The sequence below is a fragment of the Diachasma alloeum genome, unplaced genomic scaffold (assembly GCF_001412515.2).
Source record: "Diachasma alloeum isolate Michigan unplaced genomic scaffold, Dall2.0 Dall_scaffold_02535, whole genome shotgun sequence".
Classification (NCBI taxonomy): Eukaryota; Metazoa; Arthropoda; class Insecta; order Hymenoptera; family Braconidae; genus Diachasma; species Diachasma alloeum.
In genome coordinates this window covers 22,529-44,964 of record NW_021682254.1, presented here as the reverse complement: position 1 = coordinate 44,964, position 22,436 = coordinate 22,529, and the positions used below count along the sequence as shown (strand labels likewise).

At 35.1% G+C, this 22,436-nt stretch overlaps 1 protein-coding gene across 1 annotated transcript in view; it reads right to left on the bottom strand.

Annotated features, from left to right (window-relative positions):
* Positions 1 to 19,970, bottom strand: part of LOC107046859 (dynein beta chain, ciliary-like) — a 57,077-nt gene extending 37,107 nt beyond the window's left edge. Inside the window, exons 1-24 of the mRNA XM_015269581.1 lie at positions 19,845 to 19,970; positions 19,539 to 19,772; positions 19,354 to 19,461; positions 18,379 to 18,592; positions 16,967 to 17,119; positions 16,690 to 16,901; positions 16,076 to 16,309; positions 15,591 to 15,794; positions 13,898 to 14,089; positions 13,634 to 13,843; positions 13,282 to 13,556; positions 11,524 to 11,642; positions 11,128 to 11,464; positions 9,666 to 9,884; positions 7,806 to 8,034; positions 7,604 to 7,699; positions 7,162 to 7,508; positions 6,915 to 7,071; positions 6,061 to 6,293; positions 5,701 to 5,990; positions 3,927 to 4,075; positions 3,622 to 3,867; positions 2,344 to 2,568; positions 2,078 to 2,279 (exon numbers count right to left, since the gene is read on the bottom strand). Coding sequence (XP_015125067.1) covers positions 2,078 to 2,279; positions 2,344 to 2,568; positions 3,622 to 3,867; positions 3,927 to 4,075; positions 5,701 to 5,990; positions 6,061 to 6,293; positions 6,915 to 7,071; positions 7,162 to 7,508; positions 7,604 to 7,699; positions 7,806 to 8,034; positions 9,666 to 9,884; positions 11,128 to 11,464; positions 11,524 to 11,642; positions 13,282 to 13,556; positions 13,634 to 13,843; positions 13,898 to 14,089; positions 15,591 to 15,794; positions 16,076 to 16,309; positions 16,690 to 16,901; positions 16,967 to 17,119; positions 18,379 to 18,592; positions 19,354 to 19,461; positions 19,539 to 19,772; positions 19,845 to 19,970 — 5,011 coding nt within the window. The remainder of the gene's footprint in view (positions 1 to 2,077; positions 2,280 to 2,343; positions 2,569 to 3,621; positions 3,868 to 3,926; positions 4,076 to 5,700; positions 5,991 to 6,060; positions 6,294 to 6,914; positions 7,072 to 7,161; positions 7,509 to 7,603; positions 7,700 to 7,805; positions 8,035 to 9,665; positions 9,885 to 11,127; positions 11,465 to 11,523; positions 11,643 to 13,281; positions 13,557 to 13,633; positions 13,844 to 13,897; positions 14,090 to 15,590; positions 15,795 to 16,075; positions 16,310 to 16,689; positions 16,902 to 16,966; positions 17,120 to 18,378; positions 18,593 to 19,353; positions 19,462 to 19,538; positions 19,773 to 19,844) is intronic.
* Between the last annotated feature and the right edge of the window lie 2,466 nt (positions 19,971 to 22,436).

Sequence of the window (22,436 nt, the reverse complement as noted above, 5' to 3'; positions counted from 1 at the left end):
ACGTCGTGAGAGATTTGAAAATTTTGTAAAAACGTCGTGAGAAATTTGAAAAGGATTAATTATTATGAAATTGTAATATTCATTGTTGGGGATAAATTTGTCAGCTTTGTAAAATTCTCAGTTAAGTATCGGAATGAACAAAAATAATCTGCCAATCAATTGTGACCGAAAATGCAATAATTCCGCTAATTATGAACTATTTAGTCGATATCCCCGACCGCATGGCTAAATGAAAGCATTCTGCGATGAATTCCTAAAATTGTCCAACTGTGGAATAAATTTACTCCAGACATAAATTTATTCTCATGATTTATTTGGTTCGCAGGGCTTGACGCAACCGGTGATGATAAAAAATGCTTCCAAATTACGAGAATTTAAACGATTACTCCTCTGAAATTTGAATGCATCCAAAATTAAAATTGATGGGATGTCTTCTGAATTTTTGATGGAATCGTACAATTTAGAGAAGCGCTTGCGGACTAGTTAGCGATTATTTCCAGAAATAAAATGTGGAGTGTCGGGACAATCCATTACTCCATTGCTGGGAATATCCGAGATCAATAGTTTTACAATATTTTTGTAGTCTAATTTTGATTCAAGCCAAGCAACTGCACGCTTTGGTTACGTTTGGAAGAGAATTCTTGAGACATTTGAGAAGCTTTGTTAAAAAATCATGAGCAATATCTCGAATCGAAGATGAGGAAGTAAGACGATTTTCATGAAGCCCGCCTAACACAGAAGAGAATTGAATACCATTCTATGAAACATGAATAAACGAATTATAATTGCCCAAATCATTTAGGTCAGAGGAAAATAGAATAATTCTACTTTCTTAATATTGCGTTTACTAAGGTTTTCTTCGAACCAAGTTGATTAGAATTAATCGCTGCAATTATGAGATTATCTCACATTCTTGACGTTAAGGATAGGAGAATCTGAATGCAATATAGTGAAAATGATGATCGATTGTTTAACTTGGAACGAATAATGTTAATATCCAAATACAAAAATTCTGATATGAATAAAAATAAGCTGTGGCTCAATATTCCAAATGAAGTTTTAATTTTTAATTTGGTGCTGAAAAAAAGAGATGACAATATCCTAAGCACGGAATTATATTGATGAGATGAACAACAGATTAATTGAATTACCGTGTGAACTATGTATGAACAAACGTTGAATTCCAGAAATTCACACTCTAAAGTTCTAGAAGGAATTGAATTGAAATTATAATTAAAATCTTATTCAGTGAGCATACACGCATGAAAAAATTCACTAAAAAACCTAGCGAATTCGCTAGAAAATTCTATTGGAATTCTACTAAAATTCTATTAAAAAATTATATTGTTTTTTGCGCTGATTCTATTGGATATTCGATAACAAAAAGTCAATAGATTGCGAATTTCTATTTTAAATTTTCGTTGTTGCGAAATACAACAAAATCCAGTGGAAAAAGCTTAGAAAATTAGTGCCCAATAATTGGTAATAGAAAAAATTTCAAGAGAAAAATTCCACCAGAAATTCTAAATCTATTGACTTTTTCGTATCGAATATCCATTAGAATCATCGCAAAAAACAAATAAAATTTTTAAGAGAATTCTAATAGAAATTCTATAGAAATCCCCATAGAATTCTTATAAAATTCCAATAGAATTTTCTAGCGAATTCGCTAGGTTTCCTATTGATTTTTTTCATACGTGTAGAAATCAGAACATGAATAAATCATTTATTGAAATATGAAAATTCAACTGCTGATAAATTGGGACATACGATTCTCATCGGTCGTATTGCTTTTTGCAACGAGAATAATTACCAAAGGAATCAACAATTTCGGTATTCGTTGTCATAAAAAAATCTGTCAATCAAAAAAAGAATTGAATTTAATTTCATAATGACGAAAATGCTAGCAAATTACGAAGGTTCATACGATTATCCCCTGGAAATTTAAATCCGTGCACAATCGAAGTTGATGTGATGGTTTCTAAATTGTTGATGCAATTGTATAATTTGGATAAGTGCCGTCTAATAACGTTAGGCGCCGCCCATCGTGGAAAATATTTTGATTCATTCAATTTACCATTGCTGAGAATATCCAAGAGATCTGCAGGGGATATGAAGTAAAATCTGGGGTAAGCTAATCTCTTAGTATCCAAATAATTCGATAGTGCCTTTTCGCAAAGATTCAATTGTCTCTGCAGCTCCTCCAGCTTCTCCAGGAGATTCGGCTTATTGGTAGCCTTAACGATATTCGGTGTTGCCAGCATCTCCTTGAGTATATCCTGAAATAATTCAATTTACAGCGATGTAATATCACACTCGGGGGTGGATGATACAACGAGTTACTTTGAAATCACGATCTATCTTCTCGAAACGTTTGGAATCCTCGGGGAGTTGATTTCGTATGTCCTCGGATCCAATGAAAATACTTTCTAGGTGCATCCAAGCACGTTGCACTTCAAACCAGATATTGATTACGGCATCGGCGTTGCTCAGCTTGTGCTGCCAATCTGTTACTGTAGTTATGAAGTAACCGACGAATCTTGAGCCCAACATATTTTGCAATTGCACCTGACAATTTTCGGTGTTAATGAAAAGTGTTTTCTTTATTATTAAAAATATCAACAAAAACAATTGTGAATTCGGTAGGAAATTCTGTTGGACTTCCATTCAACTTTCTATTAGTTCTTGGCCGATTCTATTGAAAATTTCCGGAGCTTATTCGTCCGTTTTTTATGGGAATGTTCAATGGAAAATATTCTACAGGAAGGGAATTAATAGAATTCGATTTTTTACACAACTCATTACTTTTGAGATATTTTTATAAGGGAGAGTGGGGTAGAACGGCCACTTTTGACTTTTTTTGTGATACTCATAACTTAGAAAGAAATTCATTGATTGAGATCAGTCTGGGCTCGTTCTAAAGGGGATGAAGTGTAGTTTCCGTGGAAAAAAAATTATTTCATTTAATTTTAAAATTGAATGAGCTGTTAACATTTCTGAAAAAATCAAAAAGGCCCGTTTTACTCCACTCTCCCCTAGAAAATATCTAGACAGAATTTCTATAGATATTCCTATTTTTATCTATAAAAAAATAATAATTTACGATAATATATTATATTTCGTATTTTTAACTTCTATTTTCCTTTTTTTGTTTATAAAAATCCAATACAAATTTGATAAAAATAGGAAAATAGAAATTCTTCAGCTCAAATTTATAATAGATTTTTAAAAATGAAAAGTGAAGAAAAATAAAGTGGAAAAATTTGCATAAATCATATTGAGGAATTCCTGTAGAAAATGTCTTAATAGAAAAAGTTGGATACAACAATGAAATTCAACTGATTAAGAAACCAAACAAATTGCAATAAAAATTTTCTATCGACTTCGTTGGATTTTTCTATAACATTTTTTCGCGCATGGTGGCACTTCCACCGAAATTTCAATCAATTGACATAAAAAAATCGCAAATTAGGGCAATTCAGGTGAATATATTCTTAAAACTATTAAATTTTCGTTATTTTTCTATTTATAACTTTATGAATTGTCGTGAAATTTCAGCAGAACTAATGAAATTCCAAAAAATCCTTTGGATTCTCTCCCAAAAATGTTTTAATAATTTACTTGATGGTCTTCCAATATTTCAACAGTTTCTTCATCAATTTTCAAAAGATTCAATTTCGTTCTCTCATGATACTCTTTGCTGAACTCGAGGCTGGTCCAAGTGTTCGTCAATTCTCTCAGGGTTTTCTCCATTGCCATCTCTTTGACTGCTTTGTCAACAGTATTTTTAACTTCCTCTTCGTACTTATGGAGCTCAAGTTTCAGGAGATCATCCAGAGTCGTCCTGTCGTCCATCGTGAATTTCACCTATTCGAAAAATTATGATTCACTTGAATCGAAAATTACTTCCATTTGATGTTGTTTACATGTGTCTCAGCCATCAGCTGCTGCCAGTGCCGTTCCCTAATCGCAGGATTCTGTAGTTCCGATACAGCTCTCAATGACGACATCATATTTCTAACTTGGCTCTCGATATAACCGTACAATTCCCAACTTCTACTGTCTTTATCCAACACTATGGCGTAAAATTAACGACACTCATTAGTCACCCACTGTCAGGAAATAACTCTTAAAATTGAGGATCTTAAAATTTTTAATGACTACACGCACGAAAACAATTAATAGATGAACCTCACGAATTCGCTGGACAATTCTATTGGTTTTTTATTCAAATTTCTATTCATTTTTGGCAAATTCTATTGAAATGTTCAACAGAAAATATTCTGTAGAAAAAGTCAAGAGAATTCTTTTTTTCTATACAACTTATTTTGTTGAGTTCGGTGATGAGTAAATTTAGATTTATTAATACTTGAGTACACAAGTACTTAATACTTGCGAAATTATTAAGTACAAAGTCGATAAGTACTTAGGAATTGATTCATCTCCTAAGTTTGAATAAATTAAGTACTTAGTACTTGGGGCAGTTTAAGTACAAAGTACATTAAGTACCAAGTACTTAAATCAGTTCAAGTACTAAGTACTTCGTGTACTTGCAATAGATTTAGACGATGGATTGATATCGATGTTGACTAGATATTTAGTACTAAACCAATTGACTTCTTGGCTACTTAGTACTTCGATAGTTTAAAGTATTAATTCCCTGGGTTACTTAGTACTTAGAGCAGTTTAAATACCAAGTACATAAAGTACTAATGCTTCGAATAATTCATGTACTAAGTACTTCATGTACTTAGACTTGGAAGATAAATTAATATCCAAATAGACTAAATATTTAGTACTTGAAAAGAGTGTAAGTACAAAGTCCTAAGTACTATTGAGTACTAAACCAATTTACTTCTTAATCCTCAGACCATTTTAAGGAATAAATCCGTTGACTAATTAGTGCTTAGATAATTTTGACTACTAAATTCCTTGGCTACTTAGTACTTGAATAGTTTTAAGCACTAAGAAAACAAGTACTAGTACTTCGTGTACTCAAACTTAGAAGGATTAATTTCTAAGTGGAGTAAATATTTAGCACTTGGACAGTTTAAAGTACTGAATACTTTGGCGACTTAGTACTTGAATAGTTTTAAGAACTAAATTTTTTACCGACTTAGTACTGAATGGCGACTTAGTACTTCACTTAGAGATTCAAGTACTAATGTACTCCGTAGTGACCATCACCGATTGACATATTTTCTATCGAATTTCATCGGCTCAAATTTTCTCATTTTTTACATTCCATTGGTCTTTTTGTTTCATCAAGAAAATCAAACACAAAAACTTACAAAATTTCAGTTGAATAAATTCTATAGAAAATATCTCAATAGAATGAGTTACATAAAAAAAAGGAATTCTATTCATTTTTTCCATAAAATAGTTTCTAGTGGAGATTCTCTGTATGAATGCGTGGTAGAGCTTTGAAGTCTTCAATAGAATCAGCCAAAAAATGATGACATTTTCTATCGAGTTCCACAATTCCACAATTCTTTTTCCAATTTTCCATAAACAATTGATAAAACAATCAATTTGTCACTCAGTAAGTTTTTGTCAAACGTAAATGATTCATGAATTTTAAAAATGAACTTTTAAAAATCTTTGAATCAACACTGTGTCCCTTACGAAAGTGTAAAAGGTACTTGGGCATCGTTAAATTTCTAAACAAAATTCTGAAAGTGTATGAACGCAGGGGCTCACGTCTCAATTCGCGCGTTAACTTTTTGCACTCCTGATCCATCCCCTCGACATCCATCTTCTTCCACAACGTCATTTTCCATTCATCCAAACTCGTTTCAATGACGATGACATAGTCCCACAGGCATTTCAATAGCTTCAATTCTCGACGTGCCTCTTTAATGCTTTTGAACTCTTGGCCCGGTAGCTCGAATATCTGAGTGGTTTCCGTCAACGTTTTTAATTCATCCTCGAGCATTGAAATCTCGGAATTTACGGAATCGAGTTTCTCATAAACATCTTTGCAGCCAGAACTGGAAGCAATGAGATTTCCATTTATACGAAATGTTTGCTCGCCCACTGTATTATTCTTGCTATAATTACTTGAATAACTCATTCCGGCGGAATTTATTGAGGTACTGTTGCTGCCGGTAGTCGAAAAAATTCAGTCGTTTCTTCACGAGATCCACTTGATGGTCGAGGAGTGGGGAGACCACTTGCTTCATCTGCGCGGCCAACTTCTTTACATTCGTCCACAATTCCGGTAATGTCGTCAACCAATTGAATGTCTCATCCTCGAATTCTACTTGATAGTCGCTAAGTAGATTGATGGTCTCCTTTTATACAGAGAGAAAGAAAAATTCCAATTTTCAATCACTCGTTTCGAGTCAGAAAGCCTCTTAAGGTGTTTCGTGTGTAGATCGCGGGGTGAAACGGAAGAGAAGTCTTATTGTTCCCGAGCCCTGATTCAATCGCTGAGCACGAAATCTCCTACTTTTCGAGTAACTATTCAAGTGTGGATTTGAACATTTTTTAAATATTGATTTTACATGGACGAAAAAATTTAATAAAAAACATATCGAATTCGTTAGAAAATTGTATTGAATTCAATTTTTCTATATAACTTATTCGATTGAGATATTTTCTATAGAATTTCCTCGGCTCAAATTTCCCAAGTGTTTTCGTTTGATTTTCTTGATGAGAAGAAGAGAAAAATAGAATGAAAAAAACGTAGAAAATTTGAGTCGAGCAAATTCTCTAGAAAATATATGAAAAGAATAAGTTACATAGAAAAATCGAATTCAGTTGACTTTTTCTATTGAATGTTTTCTTGAATTACCCGAATACTCAAGAAATTAACTGATTTGTCAATGAAGAGATAAATAAATAAATAATAAATGTCAAGCTTTTTATCTTCAAATGTCCAGAAATTTCTAACAGCGGATGGTTTTGACTACCTTGAGTGGACCGAACATGTCATCAATTTTATACTGCCTATCCCTCACTTCCTTCAAATAATATATTGTCTGCAGTAGCCCATCGTAATCGTCCTCCAGAACGGGCTGTGTAAATCGATCACTAGCAGCATGCAGAAAATCCGCCAACTCCATTAAACTGCAACAAGACAGTGATTTTAAATATTCAAAGGACCCAAGAAATGCCTCGAGTATTGACGGCGCACGAGAATAGAGTGGCTCCTGATACCTCGTATTCACCGAGTTCACGAGATGCATTTTTAGAACGTACGCCCACTTGCAGATTATATTCAATAAAGCTTGTTTAAACGGTTTTGTATCGATCCTCAGCCACTTGAACAGTATCTTCTCATTCTCAATTTCATCGCATTTCTTGTAGTAGTCCATGAAGTAATCAATTTCTCTCTTGAAGTCGGATAATTCTGGCCTTTTCTCCTTGAGGGTTTCGGGAAAATTCTCGGGGGATTGACTCGCTAATTCTTTCTCTTCGTCACTGAGGCTTTTCGCGAAACGCAGGAAATTATTCAGATACTCCTGTCTGTCGTCCAGCCACAGCCAACAATACTGCTCGTACGTCTTCATTTCGTTGGGGTAATTTAGTAACAATGAGTAAGGGGACATATTTGTCTTAATTAGACCTTCGTTAGACCTCGGGGACTCGTGAAACTTACCTGCCCGTACTCTTGGGCCTGAACCAGCGCCTGCTTAACTCTGTTACAAGTCTCCTCCAGCATAAATACTATCCTCGAATCCTCCGTCAGATCGATCTTTTTAGTAGGGCGGAGGGGGGAGGGGGTAAGGGGAGAAAAAATGGCAATTAGTTACTCAACCAGGCGGAGGAGCTGCCGTACACTTCCCCATACGATGCCTTACCCCATAATTTTCTCGTTCCAACACCTTCTCCGGGTCTAAACGAGGAATTAATGTTCCCATTTTCATCATATCGAACATCAAATCCTCGTAAAATAGGTAGAATCCTTTTGGATCGTTTATTTGCGCTGGGGTACGAAAAACAATATCCGGGGGGTCCAAGGAAAGCTGCAATTCGAAGAGCGGAGAGATTGGGGCTTCGGGGTCTGTGTCGTCCAGGATGTAGCAGATACTGGGGAATTGGTGGTGGAAACAATTTTTGTTTTTCAATTTTAAGTGAAGGAGAAGTAAAGTGCACGGAGAGAAATATTCAGTAAAAATTACGGAACAATTCACGTAACCCGCTGTGGGGAATCCTTTTCCGGCAATTTTTATAGGATTGGAAGAGAAGAAATCTGAAACGTTCTGTGAATTCTCAGTTCATCACCCAACAAAGTACGAAATTGTCACGTAATTTTTCCCGAAGAAGTAAAATCTTACAGAAACTTGCCGACTTATTGTGCCTCCAAAATAAAAAATTCTTGAACGTTCAACAATTTTTATGAAACTGGTGAGTTATTTGTACGTTCCGTTCCGTAAAATTTCTCAATCGTTGGGGAAAAATTACGGAACGACTTGTTGTCCCCACAGCGGTGAGTCATCAGACGGGTGGTTAATTTTTACGGAACAAATCGTAGAATTTACGTGGCGATTCGTACAATTTCAGTTCCGACTCATACTTTTTATTGAATTTTACTTCGTTCGCGGATTATGTTTCGAAACGTAATTTTTACGTTTTTTTCTGGTCATTTTTATTGAAATTTTCTCTCCGTGTACTTTATGATTGAAAGAATCAGGAAATTTAATCCGAAATTGACGAAATGTACCACTTATTTTTAATTAGAGGTCCTCAATCATCAGTTGACGAATTTGAAGAATTTCTCATGAAACGAGAAATATCGTATTTTTTATTGACATCGAGAGCGAAAAATGAATCAACACATTTCATGTTGAGATTCTTTTTTCAAGGATAGAATATAATACTGAATATTGAATATTCAAGTGAGAGGTGATAGGTTGATGGATTAAATAAAACCTTAGGAGACATGATAAAATCACCATTTATTATTCAATGTTAAGGAAAACTTTATTTTTAATTTTTGGATAATAGGAGAAAACAGGAAAAATAGGAACAATATAAATGACTTCGAAAGAATCGGGTTATTTAATCCGAAGTTGAAGAAATATATTAATTATTTTTGTTTAGAAATTTTCAATCATCACTTGATAAACATGGAAAATTTTTCACGAAATGCGAAGATCTCGATTTTATTAAAATCGAGTGGGGAAAATTAATCAATAAATTGCCTGTTAAAATTCTTTTTCCTGAGATGGTATATAAACTCAATATTGAATATTCAATCAAAGGATGACAGGTTGATGAATTGAATAAAACGTTATAATTCACGATGAAATCACTATTCATTATTATCTTTCAACAGAAACTTGAATAAAAACAGATATCGGTCAAGACCCTTGTTCTTCCAAAAATCCAACGCATTTTAATTCAGAAAGAATTTTTTTCAAAGAAGAAATATCAAGTTTTTTATTGGAATGAAATGAAAAAAAAAATCAATAAATTTCACCCATAATTCCATTCCCCTATTAAAATGTAACACCGAACATTCAACATTAATTTCTCAATTTGATTATAAAACTCGAGGGCATTTTAATTGGGAGCTCAATGGATTTTCCATAAAAGTTTTTCAAATTTAATTAAAAAATCTGAGTGTATTTGATATTCCTCTCTACTCGGGCTAATGAAATGCCCGGTTATGATATTAAAAAAATACTGGGTTAAAATAGATCAGATAAATTCGGTACCTCGTCGAGACTGCTTGCACTAAGCCCTGAGATACCAACTGATCAATATAAGCAAGGTAAGGTTTCCACTTGACCTGTCGTGGTGCTTCAAGTTCCATTTCTTTTTCATCTTTCTCCCGCTTTCTCAGTTCCTCTGACGGGGTCATTTCCACGTTCACTGGAAGCGTTTCTGTTTCTCCATCATCACCTTCGCCAAAGCCGGCGTCTACGTCAGTCTCGCTACTGCGAGAGGAAATTGTGAAGTATTATATTTTATTCGATTGGTGTTTTCAGTTCCAATTGTCGATAAGGAAATGAAAGAGAAGGTTTGATAATCTTACATTTTTGGCGACTGCACTCAAAAAATAATACTTTATTCTGAGATTTCAAAGGTCTTGAAATAATATTTTTAAAAGTCTTAATTTGAACATTTTGTTAACTGTCTGACTCGAAATCTTATCCCCACTACCCATGCGCACGTTTGAATACATGAGTCCGAAATATAGGGGAGGTTGGGGTAAAACGGACACTTTTCACTTTTTTTAAATGTTAATGAGAGGTTGAAATGTTGATAAAATTTAATAATTTTTTTTTAATACAAAGAACAATGATTTCCCTTTATGACGAGCCTAAACTGAGCTCAAGTGAGAAATCTGTTTCTGAGTTATTAACAAATAAAAAAAAGTCTAAAGTGCCCATTTTACCTCACCCTCCTCTGAAAATTTTTAAAAGGAATTTATTGGTCGGCAGGATGAACCAAATTTAAGGAAGAAAAGAAGCAATTTGAAATAACACATCTCATTGCTGTCAATCTCCAAATCATGAACAGGACCTCGATTGTCAACAAATGGTTGCACTGGACAATTTTCAATATTTGAAGACCATTTTCGTTCTAGTTATTCATCAATTTTTTTCTTTTTCTTTGCTGAAAAATCATCTGGATTCATTTCACAATTTGAAGGTGTCTTTCTTTATTTCACGTAATTACCAGGACTTCCACAAACAGTTTTCAATAAACTTTCATACTTTTTTCTTTTTTTAGGCACTGACTCTTTATCCCTGACATTTTTTCTTTTTTTATCTCTTCTTATTTGCTGTCTATCTATCAAAACTTCTATTACGTATTACGCGAGAATATGCAGAGGGCCCCAATAGCTTTGCAATACTTGCAACGGTCCTGACGCGACAGGAGTGAGGGAACAGTAACGTGACCATTTCTCACTAACACATCACTCGGCGCGATTCGAGCAATTTTTTCTGGGAGAATGTTTCTGCAGTATTTATAGACTAGATCAAGAGTATTTTGAGAGCCTCAAGACCTAAGGGCAAAATTCCCCAGGGAAAAATTTTCCAGGGGTAAATTTTCCGGGTTTTTGTACCGGAAAAAAACCGGAAACCACTGAATTCTCCCCTGAAAAATCGTCCTTTTACGTACATCGAACGGACCGTTCCATCAAAGTTCTCAGCAGCTCCCGCATCAAACTCGTCGGCCTCCAGCTCTGAGGCAGCCCCATCAGACTCCTCCCTGGCATAAAACTCCTCCGGCATCAGGTCAAAATAAAGCTTATAATTCTCCTCCAAAACCCTGACAACTTCCTCCCCAAACGCTTGAATGTCCTGATATCTCTTATCGAACCTGGCCTCCCGCTCCCCAATAGCTAGCAAATTCTCCGGTTTCCCGTCTTTCCGCGTGAGCACCGGAGCCATAGCCCACTCGTACATCATCTTCATCAATTTTTCAACATTCTCCTGTGCCCTAATAACCCGTGAATGCAAGTTCCGCACGGAATTCAACAGCTCCTTCACGTAATCCGGAGTTTCTGTAACAAAATCCCGCACCTTTTATTGATGGATCCACCCCCCGAACATCGAAGCGTACCCGGTGAATTCCAATTGTAATTGATCTGGCCATCGTCAATCATCCCATCGATCACCTCCAGCTCCTCCTCCAACAGCTCCATCTCAACCCTCGAACTTTTTGTCTTAACTTCATTGTACCTGGTATTGATACATCCGAGAGTTATTTAATTTCTAAACCTCACGCTGATAGATGAAGAATGATTTTATCAAACAAGTCTTGTTTAAGGGAAAAATCGCGGGTTAAAAGTGATAAATAAAATAATATTTAGGGCCGATCATTTGGTGACTGCTCTGAGATGAAAAATTTTTGTTGCGGATATGGATTTAGTTGTTGCAAAAATATTTTGTTCTCGGGACAAGCAGAAATGTTATTCAACTGCTTCGCACGGAGAGAAATATTCAATAAAAATTACGTATCTTTTCCATAATTAATAATAGTAATCACATTTCGGGGCGAAATGTGATTGTAGGAAATTTGATGGAACTATCACGGAATTTTTCCAGAGGGTTCCGTAATTTTCATCTGAATTTCCTGTGAAAAATTACGATACCGTCACTTCAATTTTCTGAGTTGATTGCGTAATCGGTGAGGGAATTGTGAGTTCCCTAATTTTTAGTGAACATTTCACTCCGTGCGTTACTACGAAAATTATCATGTTTTCGTGGAAACATTCTGTTTTCTCCACAAGTTAGTCGATTTAACACGCATTGTTGTAAAAAAAATGAAATTTCGTAGACCGTTGGCTACCAATTTTCAGGACAATGACACTGAATGCGATTTAGGGGGAAAAATCGTTAAATTTCAGGTTTCACTAAAAATTCAGTAAAATTTCAGAATTTTAATGGAGATGAGAATTCCTTACTTCATTTGAATTTGAATTTTTCCCCCTAAATCGTATTTACTGTTACTGTCCTGAAAATTCAAGAACATATTTACCAGAATTTTCTGGTTTTCTATTCATTTCCAGAGAACAATGGAACGGAAATTCTGAATTTTCAATGACCAGATTTCCTGAAATTTCAGTGGAATGAAACACGATAAAAAATTCAGATAAAAATTATAATAACACACTGTTGGAAATTTTTTGAAATTTAAGTAACAGATGCATTTGAATTTTCAATAATCAGAACTTGAATTCAATTTCCGACTAAATTCCTCATGAAATTCCTGATTCATCTTGGAAATTCAATAAAATTAAGTGTTTCATTATGAATGATCATTGAATTTTCAATGACTATTTGGATTTTCAACCCGATTGCGAAAATGAAGCAACAGATTGAAAAGTCATCAGAAAAAAAACCTGAATTTTCATGATTTTCAGTACTTTTCATTGTACGAACCTGAGAAATCAAATTTCATCGAATATTCAAGAACATTGACTGATTCATCAATAACAACATCACTGGAAATTCCACGTAAATTGATTGTTGTTAAAAATTTCAAGATTTTTTACTCGAAATTTCAAGAATAATTTTCTAACAGTGCAGTGCGACAAAAGATCTCGTCATGAGAACATAATTTTACAGCAGATCTAATTTTTTCTCTCAGTGAACATCACGGCAATAATTCACTGAGTCATTGACTCCATCATAAACTCCATCACCACATAAATTCCATCCAGCAGCAAATTGCTGATTTATTACCAAAAATCCATCTACTAACTTATGACGAAAGCAATTTCCCACTTGTTCAACTTGCAACGCTTTCGCCCGCAACAAAACTTGTCGGAAAACTTGTTCCTTTCCCCTGAGCACCCCTAACATCCCAGTAATTTACCACGTCGTGATGAGACCGATGTCATAATTATTTTCAAAGAAAAATTGCGTCCTATCGAACAGATCGACAGCAGCCTGGGGCAGCTCGCTCTTCTGCATTATGTACATGTATTTAGTTTCTCTGAGAATGGCATCGAGCTGAGGATCAAAATTAGATTCCAAGGATCGATCATCATTAACAGTGAATAGTGTCTTGGTGAGATTTTCCTCGCAAATTGCGGGCACTCGCTCCGACCACTCCGAGAATATCTCGTCCTCCGCGTTGTTCATAATGGTCTTCAATGAATGTAAAATATCAGAGGTTTTCTCGGTACACTTTTAAGTTGGTTTGCTAGGATTGATCGATGGCGTACCTGAAGTTCCTCGTACTTGGCAGTTATCTCGCGTGCTGATTGACTGACGAGTAGTGGGTGATCTATCAACTTTATGGACTCTACAGGATAATTAGTGCGACGCTTCAACTTCATCAGCCAACATAAAGCTCCAGCTACTGGTGGAAAATATTGATCCACCGGCATGTACCGCGTTTCCTGCTTCATTCTAGTTCCTCGGTCAAATAGAACCTAGAGGGGATTTAGTTGAGGGGAATTTTTTCGAGCTTTGCGAGCTAATTTTACCTTTACGTTGTCTAGACACTCGTGGATTTTTGATAATAGCTCCTCGTAATGATTCAGCAGCTGGGACTGGAGGATTGGTCTCAGGGCGATTGAACCAATCTGCCAGATGAATTTTATTATGCTTTGAATATTGTAGCATTCCGTGAATGATTTGTGGAATACCGTCGCCAGTTTGCGATCGTAGTCACTTATCTGCGGGGGAAGGGTTTATTGTGGGGAGAATGAGATTATTGACGAGAGCTGAGGATCGATTGGTGTATTTGTATACCCAGAAAAATTATTTAGTTTAATTCGATAGAAAGTGTATTTAGAGATGTGCAAGTATCGTTTACAGTTTGGGACGAACCACTATATTAAATTAAATTGGAGGAGTAACATTTTTTTTAAATCATTAATAATTAGCCTCGTTGTTTATGAATAAATAATTGGAATTGTTTAAAATTTCGGAATTTTTTTTAGATCTGAAGCGATTTCTGGTAAAGTTATGAATATGAATGAATTTGTTACGATTCCGAACAAATGATTATTGGAAAATTGGTTGTTTACAAATTATTTATAGAAAATGCTCGCCATTTTTTAATTATTCCATCGAAATTATTCTCATGACTAAATAAGTTGTTATCTCAATCTACACGATCATACGTAGTTCCAAGTAAATTATAAATGAAGTGAGCATTCCGTATGTCGAATCAGGATGAATATTGTTACGCGGAAAAAGCTTTGAGATTATAGTAAGATGTTGAGTTGAAAGAAGTTTATATTTCTTGACTAAAAAAAATCGCATTAGTTTACAATAATAGAATCACAGATTACGGTAATTCAACACAAACTTGGATATCACAAATTTCGTTCAATGTGATGTACGGAAAGCTCAATTTAAACATCGGCTTCATTCGAGAAAACAACGTTCAATTCATTCCTCAATTTAATTACCTCCTAGGGACGAATTAATTTATCAATTCATGAAAGCAGGAAATTTCTCGACTGGAGATTATATTAGGTTTAAAAAAATGCAACTCTTCCATTTTTGTGGTGAATACATGCGACTTGACGTCAAGGACTGTTCTATTTGATTCAAGTAAATATATCTCGAGAAGAAATAATTGATATTGACCGTAAGATCTTATTTACAGTGTTAGAATTTTTTTGAAATTTCAGTCACAATGTCATCTGAATTTCAATGTTGTGAGTTTGCATTCAATTTGGAATGAAAACGTTCACTAAATTTCTCATTCATCTTGAAAATGCAAGAAAATTGGGTTTTTCATGTTAAGAATCATTGATTTTTCAATGAAAGCTTGAATTTCCAAACTCATCGTGAAAATTGAACATCACATACAATTCAATTTTCAATAGATTGAAAGTTCAGAGAAGTTATTGTCTGAATTTTCAAAATTTTCAAGGTTTTTCAGTGCCGTATGGACCTGGAAATCGAGAATTACTAGAATATTCAAGAAATTAACTAATTTGTTAATGAAGAATTCTACAGAAATTTTATGTAACTCTGTCGTTGTTAAAAATTTCAAGTTTTTTCCCTGGAAATTTCAAGCGTAATTTTCTAACAGTGTATTTGAAACTGGAAAAGCAACATCTCAATAAAAATAATGTTTTCTATCAGTGTACAACACAAGTTCTCGGGTCCACATGTGGCAGGAACGCAGTACTTGAGGGTTAAATTACAGAAATAATTGACCTTTTCTAAAAAATCCTCGATAGTCGCTGTAAACTCCTCATTCTCCGGGAGCAGAATATTATCCTGAACGGCTCCCAATTCATTATAACTTTTAACAAAGTCATCATATATCTGGAATACGACCTGACACAACGATTTCCCATTCAAACCACCGATTTCAGTGCGATCAAGTTTCATATAGTCCTGGACAATCTCGAATATACTCTAGAGAACACAGAAAAATAGGGATGATGACATTCAAGGATACGAACTTATGCACGGAGAGAAATGGTCAGTAAAAATTACGGAACTCACAATTCGCTCACGGATTACGAAATCAACTCAGAAAATTTAAGTGACGGTATATCGTAATTTTTCACAGGAGCTCTGGAAAAATTCCGTGACATTTCCGTAAAATTTTCTACAACCACATTTCGCTCCGGAATTACGGAAAAGATACGTAATTTTTATTGAATATTTCCCCCCGTGTGGGAATCAATAATTACTTTAATTTGCTGTAAGCGTGTTTCGTACTTCCAGAGACGTTCAAAAATGAGTTTCTCGTGAAACGTCCAGAGCACGGGCTCCACTTCAGCTTTGAAATAACTGTCAATATTGACTCTGCAATGTTCAACAACATCTCGGAAGTGCTGAATAAGCTCCAACACTGATACGACTTTCTTCAGAGTATCGTTTGCGTCGCCTTCAAAGAGCGACGATGGATCCAGAAATTTTAAAGTCTGAGGGGAATAATCGTCGCTTAAAAATTTAATTAATGCATCGATGTGTCCCAATGGAGAATACGTAACTCATAATAATTTTTATAATGAAAGAATGTTTGAAGAAAACCAATTATTTCACTAGCGGAGCGATGAAACGATTCAAGTCGATTTTGACTATCGGCCAGATCTCAATGAATATCTCGAAATCTAAGGGCGATAGCAAAATTTTTGTTATAACCTTTTTTGTAGAGCGAATTGAGGGCTACAGAAAAGGTCATTACGAAAATTTCGTTATCTCCCTTAGATTCGGAGATATTTCTCGAAAACGAAGCTGAGGACTAAGTCGATTTGAACCGTTTTTCCGCTTTATCGAAATTAAAAAAAGAATTCATTAATACCTGACTGATGATGAGATTAACGACTTCCGACAGCAGAGTAATAATGTGCGTCGTAGTGCAATAATACCTGGAATTAGCCCAAGCGAGACAAATGCAGTGCATGAGAGGTTTGATTTTCAACTGAAATTCCGACAAATCAAGACTCTCCATCGCCTCAAAGTGCGACTGTAACGGCCTCAAGTACAAATAAATGTCTCTCGCTTCGACGACAGCTGGTAATGACAGAAAGCAATGAAGATTAAAAGCCAAGATTAAAAGGTAACTCGGCGACACAAACCCGCAATGATATTCTTGAATAAAATTTCCAAACTGTTGAGATAAGGGCTTTCAGTCACTTGAAGGAGGGAAACCATTTTCTTAACTCTTGGATCTTTCATCTGCTCGTAGATGGATTCAATATTCTTCAACCTCTGATGCCAGAATTCTATCTCTTAAAATCATAAAGAATGGAATGAGAACAAATCGGTTGGAGGGAGGTTCACCCCGGGAAAAAAATTTTTTCGTTTATCGAGAAAAAAAATTTAAAATAGTAGATGATGTCTACTATTTTTCATCACAATTACAATTTTTTATCATCTATTTTTATCACGAAGTCCCATCAAGGGGGGTTGGGTGGGTCGAAAAAGCGGGGTCCAGGGGGCGGAGCCCCCGCTGGGGGGGGGCAAGCCCCTCCACTGACGAATAACCAACTACACAACAGAGAAAAAAAAGAAAACAAGTTGTACATGTTGTCTAGTTAAACAAAATTACAAGAAAAATCTGACACTTTCATAAAAAAAATCTACTGATTTTCTATTGAAACTCTATAAGTCCATTGGAGTTCTGTGAACATTCTGTAAAATAATTTGATTGGTTTTTTGCGTCGTCTCTACTGAAGTCATATTTTTCAAATAGGACCCAATGGCGAGCATTGTAATTAGATGAGTCACATAATACTTTTATTGTCGTGTGACATGAATGAAGTTCATACAGAATATTTGAGCAACAATTTTTTTCTTGAGATATTAACAGAAATTTTGATTAATGAATAAATTTCAAAATGGATCTTCTCCAAATTCTCTCCTTTAATTTTTTATAATTAAGAAGTAAAAAATAGAGATCATATTAAAAGAACACTTTGAAAAAAAAAACGTTGAAATAGTATATTTCGTAACGAGTGTATTTTTTCACGAGTTACGAACAATATTTTTCATCACAATGTGGAGGAAATTGGACTTTTAGGCACGCGGAGCGTGCCTAAAAATAATTTTCATCACGCTGTGACGAAAAGTGAACTTTTCGGCATGCTCCGCGTGAAGAGTTCGGGGTGAAAAGTTCAATTCCGCCACATTGTGATGAAAAATATTGTTCGTAACTCGTGACAAAATGTTTTTTAGCTCGTGGGATTATATCACTCGCCTTCGGCTCGTGATATAAACCTCCCACTAGCCAAAAAACACTTTTTTGCACTAGTTACGAAATATACTATTTTGCACTCGTTACGAAATATACTATTAAAGTTGACTTATCCATTAAAGAAATTTTTAATTCCTAATTTTGAGTGGCTGTAGACAATTTTAACCGACAAGGTTAAAATTGTCGGTTAAAATTTAAAAAATTTCCATTTTTTCTCTTGAAAAACGAAAAAGTATTCTCCCCGTGTTGAATCACCCCTTAAATCGCTAATTTAGATCATTCTGAGTGACTAACCAGCAGTCGGTAGTGGATGAGTTCCGCTCTTAGTGTCCGTACTATTTTCCCCCAAAACTTCTTTAATTTGAAAACTCCATTTGGCGATAGTGTCCTCGATGTTGGACTTCAACTCATAATCCACCCGATCACTCGTTAAATTCTCAACTTGAAAAAGTTTTTCAATTCCTATTGGCATTGATAAGAACGTCTCTCCCCTCATATTTCCTTGAAGCTGGTGAATATCGACTCGGTGAAAATAAATTCAATTATACAACAGGATTGGTAAAAGTGTATCTAGCTCTCGGGAATAGTCGAGTGACGGTGACAATGACGGGAGAAACGGAAATTGAATAGATGAAATAAGAGATTCGAGGGAAATATAAGTTGGGTAATGATAAGGAGCGAGGAGAAATGGATAAAAGCGATATTTTCGTGCACCTGTCGACGGTATTTTCGACGAAACTGTATTTCACTTTATTTTAAACAATTGGGAAATTCTTTCTCTCGCCATATAGCTAATTAATTCTGTATTCCGGATCGTATTTTTACACATCATTTTCTTCCGTCGTATATCATTCATCGCTTTATATTATTTTGTTCAATTGAATTGTCTTTCTGCTTTAATCAGTTGGGTTAGATTTTTTTCCAACACTGGGCTTCGGCGAGTGCTACACACCTCCCACGCGCCAAAAAACATTTTTACACACTTTATCGAAATTTACTACTATGAAATTTCTGGAAATTTTCACAGAACACCAAAAAATATATACTTGATTCTAGTATATTTTATACTCGACTGAGGGATGAGTGTTTCAATTCGAGGATGATAATTTCGTATCAGCCCGGGTTGTAGCAAGCGCTCTCAAATGTAATATAAGGGTCAGACTCTAAGTGTGAGAATATAAGGGTCAAAAAGTGGAGGTTACAAAATGAATGGTTTTTCTATTCAATTTTTTCGCCCGTGTCCATTCTCAGCCAGTACCAAATAATTACCTCATATATACAATTTTTCATATTGTGCACATGTTTCTTCACATCTTTCCTTATAAAAGGCGGCCATCTCCCTTGATTTTCAGAATTAGTGAGCATCGGTGTATAAACCTACCAGGAAGATCATTAAATATTTAATGATCTACTTGAACTTTCCGTAAAGAGTATTACGAGTCTTGAAGTTATACCTCTTCCATGAGCACAGCAAAATCCTCAATTGGTTTGGGAGACATATCACCTGGGATGAGCATCTCCCTGTAATTAACTTCTGTAATATTAACCGGCTGTCGTCTGGCAAAGTAGGACGTCTTGACTTTGGCGCCTGGTTGTATTCCCAGGGCAGGAATGAGTACTCCCGCTGAAGACACTTGCATAGTTAGCATATTTTCTGTCGGTGTGTTGAAAAATTTGAGGATCAGATCCTGAAAACGAGACGATTATTCACTCTCGGGACGGGATATCACGGTTTATCTGTAAATTATTCCTTCGTTTACTTTGGAGTCTTGAGTATTGATCATTTTGCTCCATTTGTCGGGTTTCAAACCACTCGAGCATTTCAAATACTCGAAAATGTAATCCAGACGGGGGTCGTCCTTTTTTTCTTCCTTTTTCTCCGTCATGTTTCAACTCTCAAATTATCACTTTGATTATTTAATCCTCTCTGGGATTTTTTACACGTGTCGAGGGCAGTTTATCACTGACGTTAACCATAAATAAGATTGGATTATGTTTAAATAAACAATTGAAGCGAGGGGTATCGATCGACTCTCGTCGGCGGTTCCAACATTACCAGCTACTGCTTCCGACCGGGTGAAAGCAGCTGCAAGCAGCGAGTATTCACGACAGATGTCAGGCGTATACTCGAATAGAGTCGAATATTCTAAAGCGCTTGGGGGATGAAGAGAATGTAAAAAGTTCAACTGAGTTTGGAGAAATTATCCCATTCAACGCGAAATTTCTTCGTTGAAGATAAAATAACGAAATGCAAAATTTTGATGAAAAATTATTTTTAAAAAAATGATGCGAAATTTATCTGAATCCCTCAAGTACGACGTCTGTCCCGCATGTGGACCCGAGAGCTTGCGCAGTAAAAAATAACTCTAATTTTCACATACTTTTATCACACTCGTGCGCCTCAGATTTATGTCCATTGTCATTCAATATGAATTCATGTGAATGTGATATGATATAATGCTCGTGTACCGATACGTAGAATTAACTGACGTCAATCAAAAATTACTATTCTGTGTGCAAATAATCGTGGACGCCCTAATTTTTGCCGACAAGTCCACCAATTTTCGAGGGCAGTGTCTGAATATTCCACTCGCGTACCTTGAATTGTCGCTGACTAATAATGAGGAACAAGTACATTAGGAGTGATTTCCGGATGAGCTGATTTTTTAGTCACATTGCGTCGGCGTCCGTATGCCATATGGATCATTTCCGTGATTAATAAAAATTCATTATCTTTCGTACTACTGTCGATACCGAAATTCTAAACATTTCCCCATGAAACGGATAAAATTATCAACACAATGCGACTCGATTTTTTTTTCAAATCATTTTTAATGTTTTTCTTCAATAAAACATTACGGAACTGAATTCGATGTCGTATGCGTATTCAAACCTCTCATTTATCGAGATAGTTTTTATCAAAAATTCGGAACTGTTTACCGAACATACTCTATGCATTCCTGGGTCGAATGGCGCAAACGGAATTTCGATTCAACGAATTTCTGATTTGTTATTAACAAATGTCCGACAGTCGTCGATTTTGGCAGCCGTTTGTACTATTGAACAAAGATTGCTCTTATAAATTCAAAAAAAATCCGTAATTGAAGAACTTTCTGGTGAAAGCTCAAGATTATCATTAAATTTTAGTTCATAATTGTTTGATCATCAGAGTAGAAGTTGTTGCAATAGCCAGTATCATGCGAAATTCCAATTCCGAATGAAGGTCCGTGATATTTGAGAAAAATTTGATGATTGTCTCTGTTATAATTGAAAGATAAAGTGGATGCAAAGTAGGAGATTTTTTTTTGATGACATAGCCCTCTTCAAGACAATGAAATATCAACAAGCGATCATTTTCTCAATTTTTCCTCCAATAATTATAAAATAATTCAATAAAAGGGGATTCTTTTGACAAAATTCATCCTCTTAAGACAATGAAATGTCAACAAGTGATCATTTTATCAATTTTTCCTCAAATAATAATTAAATAATCCCATAAAGTCAGAAATCCCCCTCCCATTGTCCCAATAATCGCATTAAAACCCAAAATCCCTCTTTTCCAACTGCCTATTCGATACATTGTCCATAAATTAAGCCCAACAAATGCTCCCAAGGGCCAGTCGACGACACAAAAATATGAAAAATAGGGAAAATCCGTGGGCGTGACCATAATACACATGTCCATCCACCGAATTCATAACAATGCATCCTCACTCAGGGGATGCAGGGGATTTTCCAGCATTTATCATCTGATTTTCATACCCAGCAATGCAAAATTTGATGCGCCATTCCAATTCTGAATGAAGTTCCGCTATATCTGGAAGGTAAAGCGAATAAGAAGTAGCAGAAGATTCTTTTGATGAAATTCTTGCCTTTAAAGACAACAAAATGTCAAAAAGTGATCATTTTATCAATTTATTCCTCCAATAATTATTAAATAACTCAGCAGAAGATTTTTTTGATGAAATTCTTGCCCTTAAAGACAACGAAAGGTCAAAAAGTGATCATTTTATCAATTTATTCCTCCAATAATTATTAAATAACTCAGCAGAAGATTTTTTTGATGAAATTCTTCCTCTTAAAGACAACAAAATGTCAACAAGTGATCATTTTATCAATTTATTTCTCCAATAATTATTAAATAACTCAGCAGAAGATTTTTTTGATGAAATTCTTTCCCTTAAAGACAACAAAATGTCAAAAAGTGATCATTTTATCAATTTATTCCTCCAATAATTATTAAATAACTCAGCAGAAGATTTTTTTGATGAAATTCTTGCCCTTAAAGACAACGAAATGTCAAAAAGTGATCATTTTATCAATTTATTCCTCCAATAATTATTAAATAACTC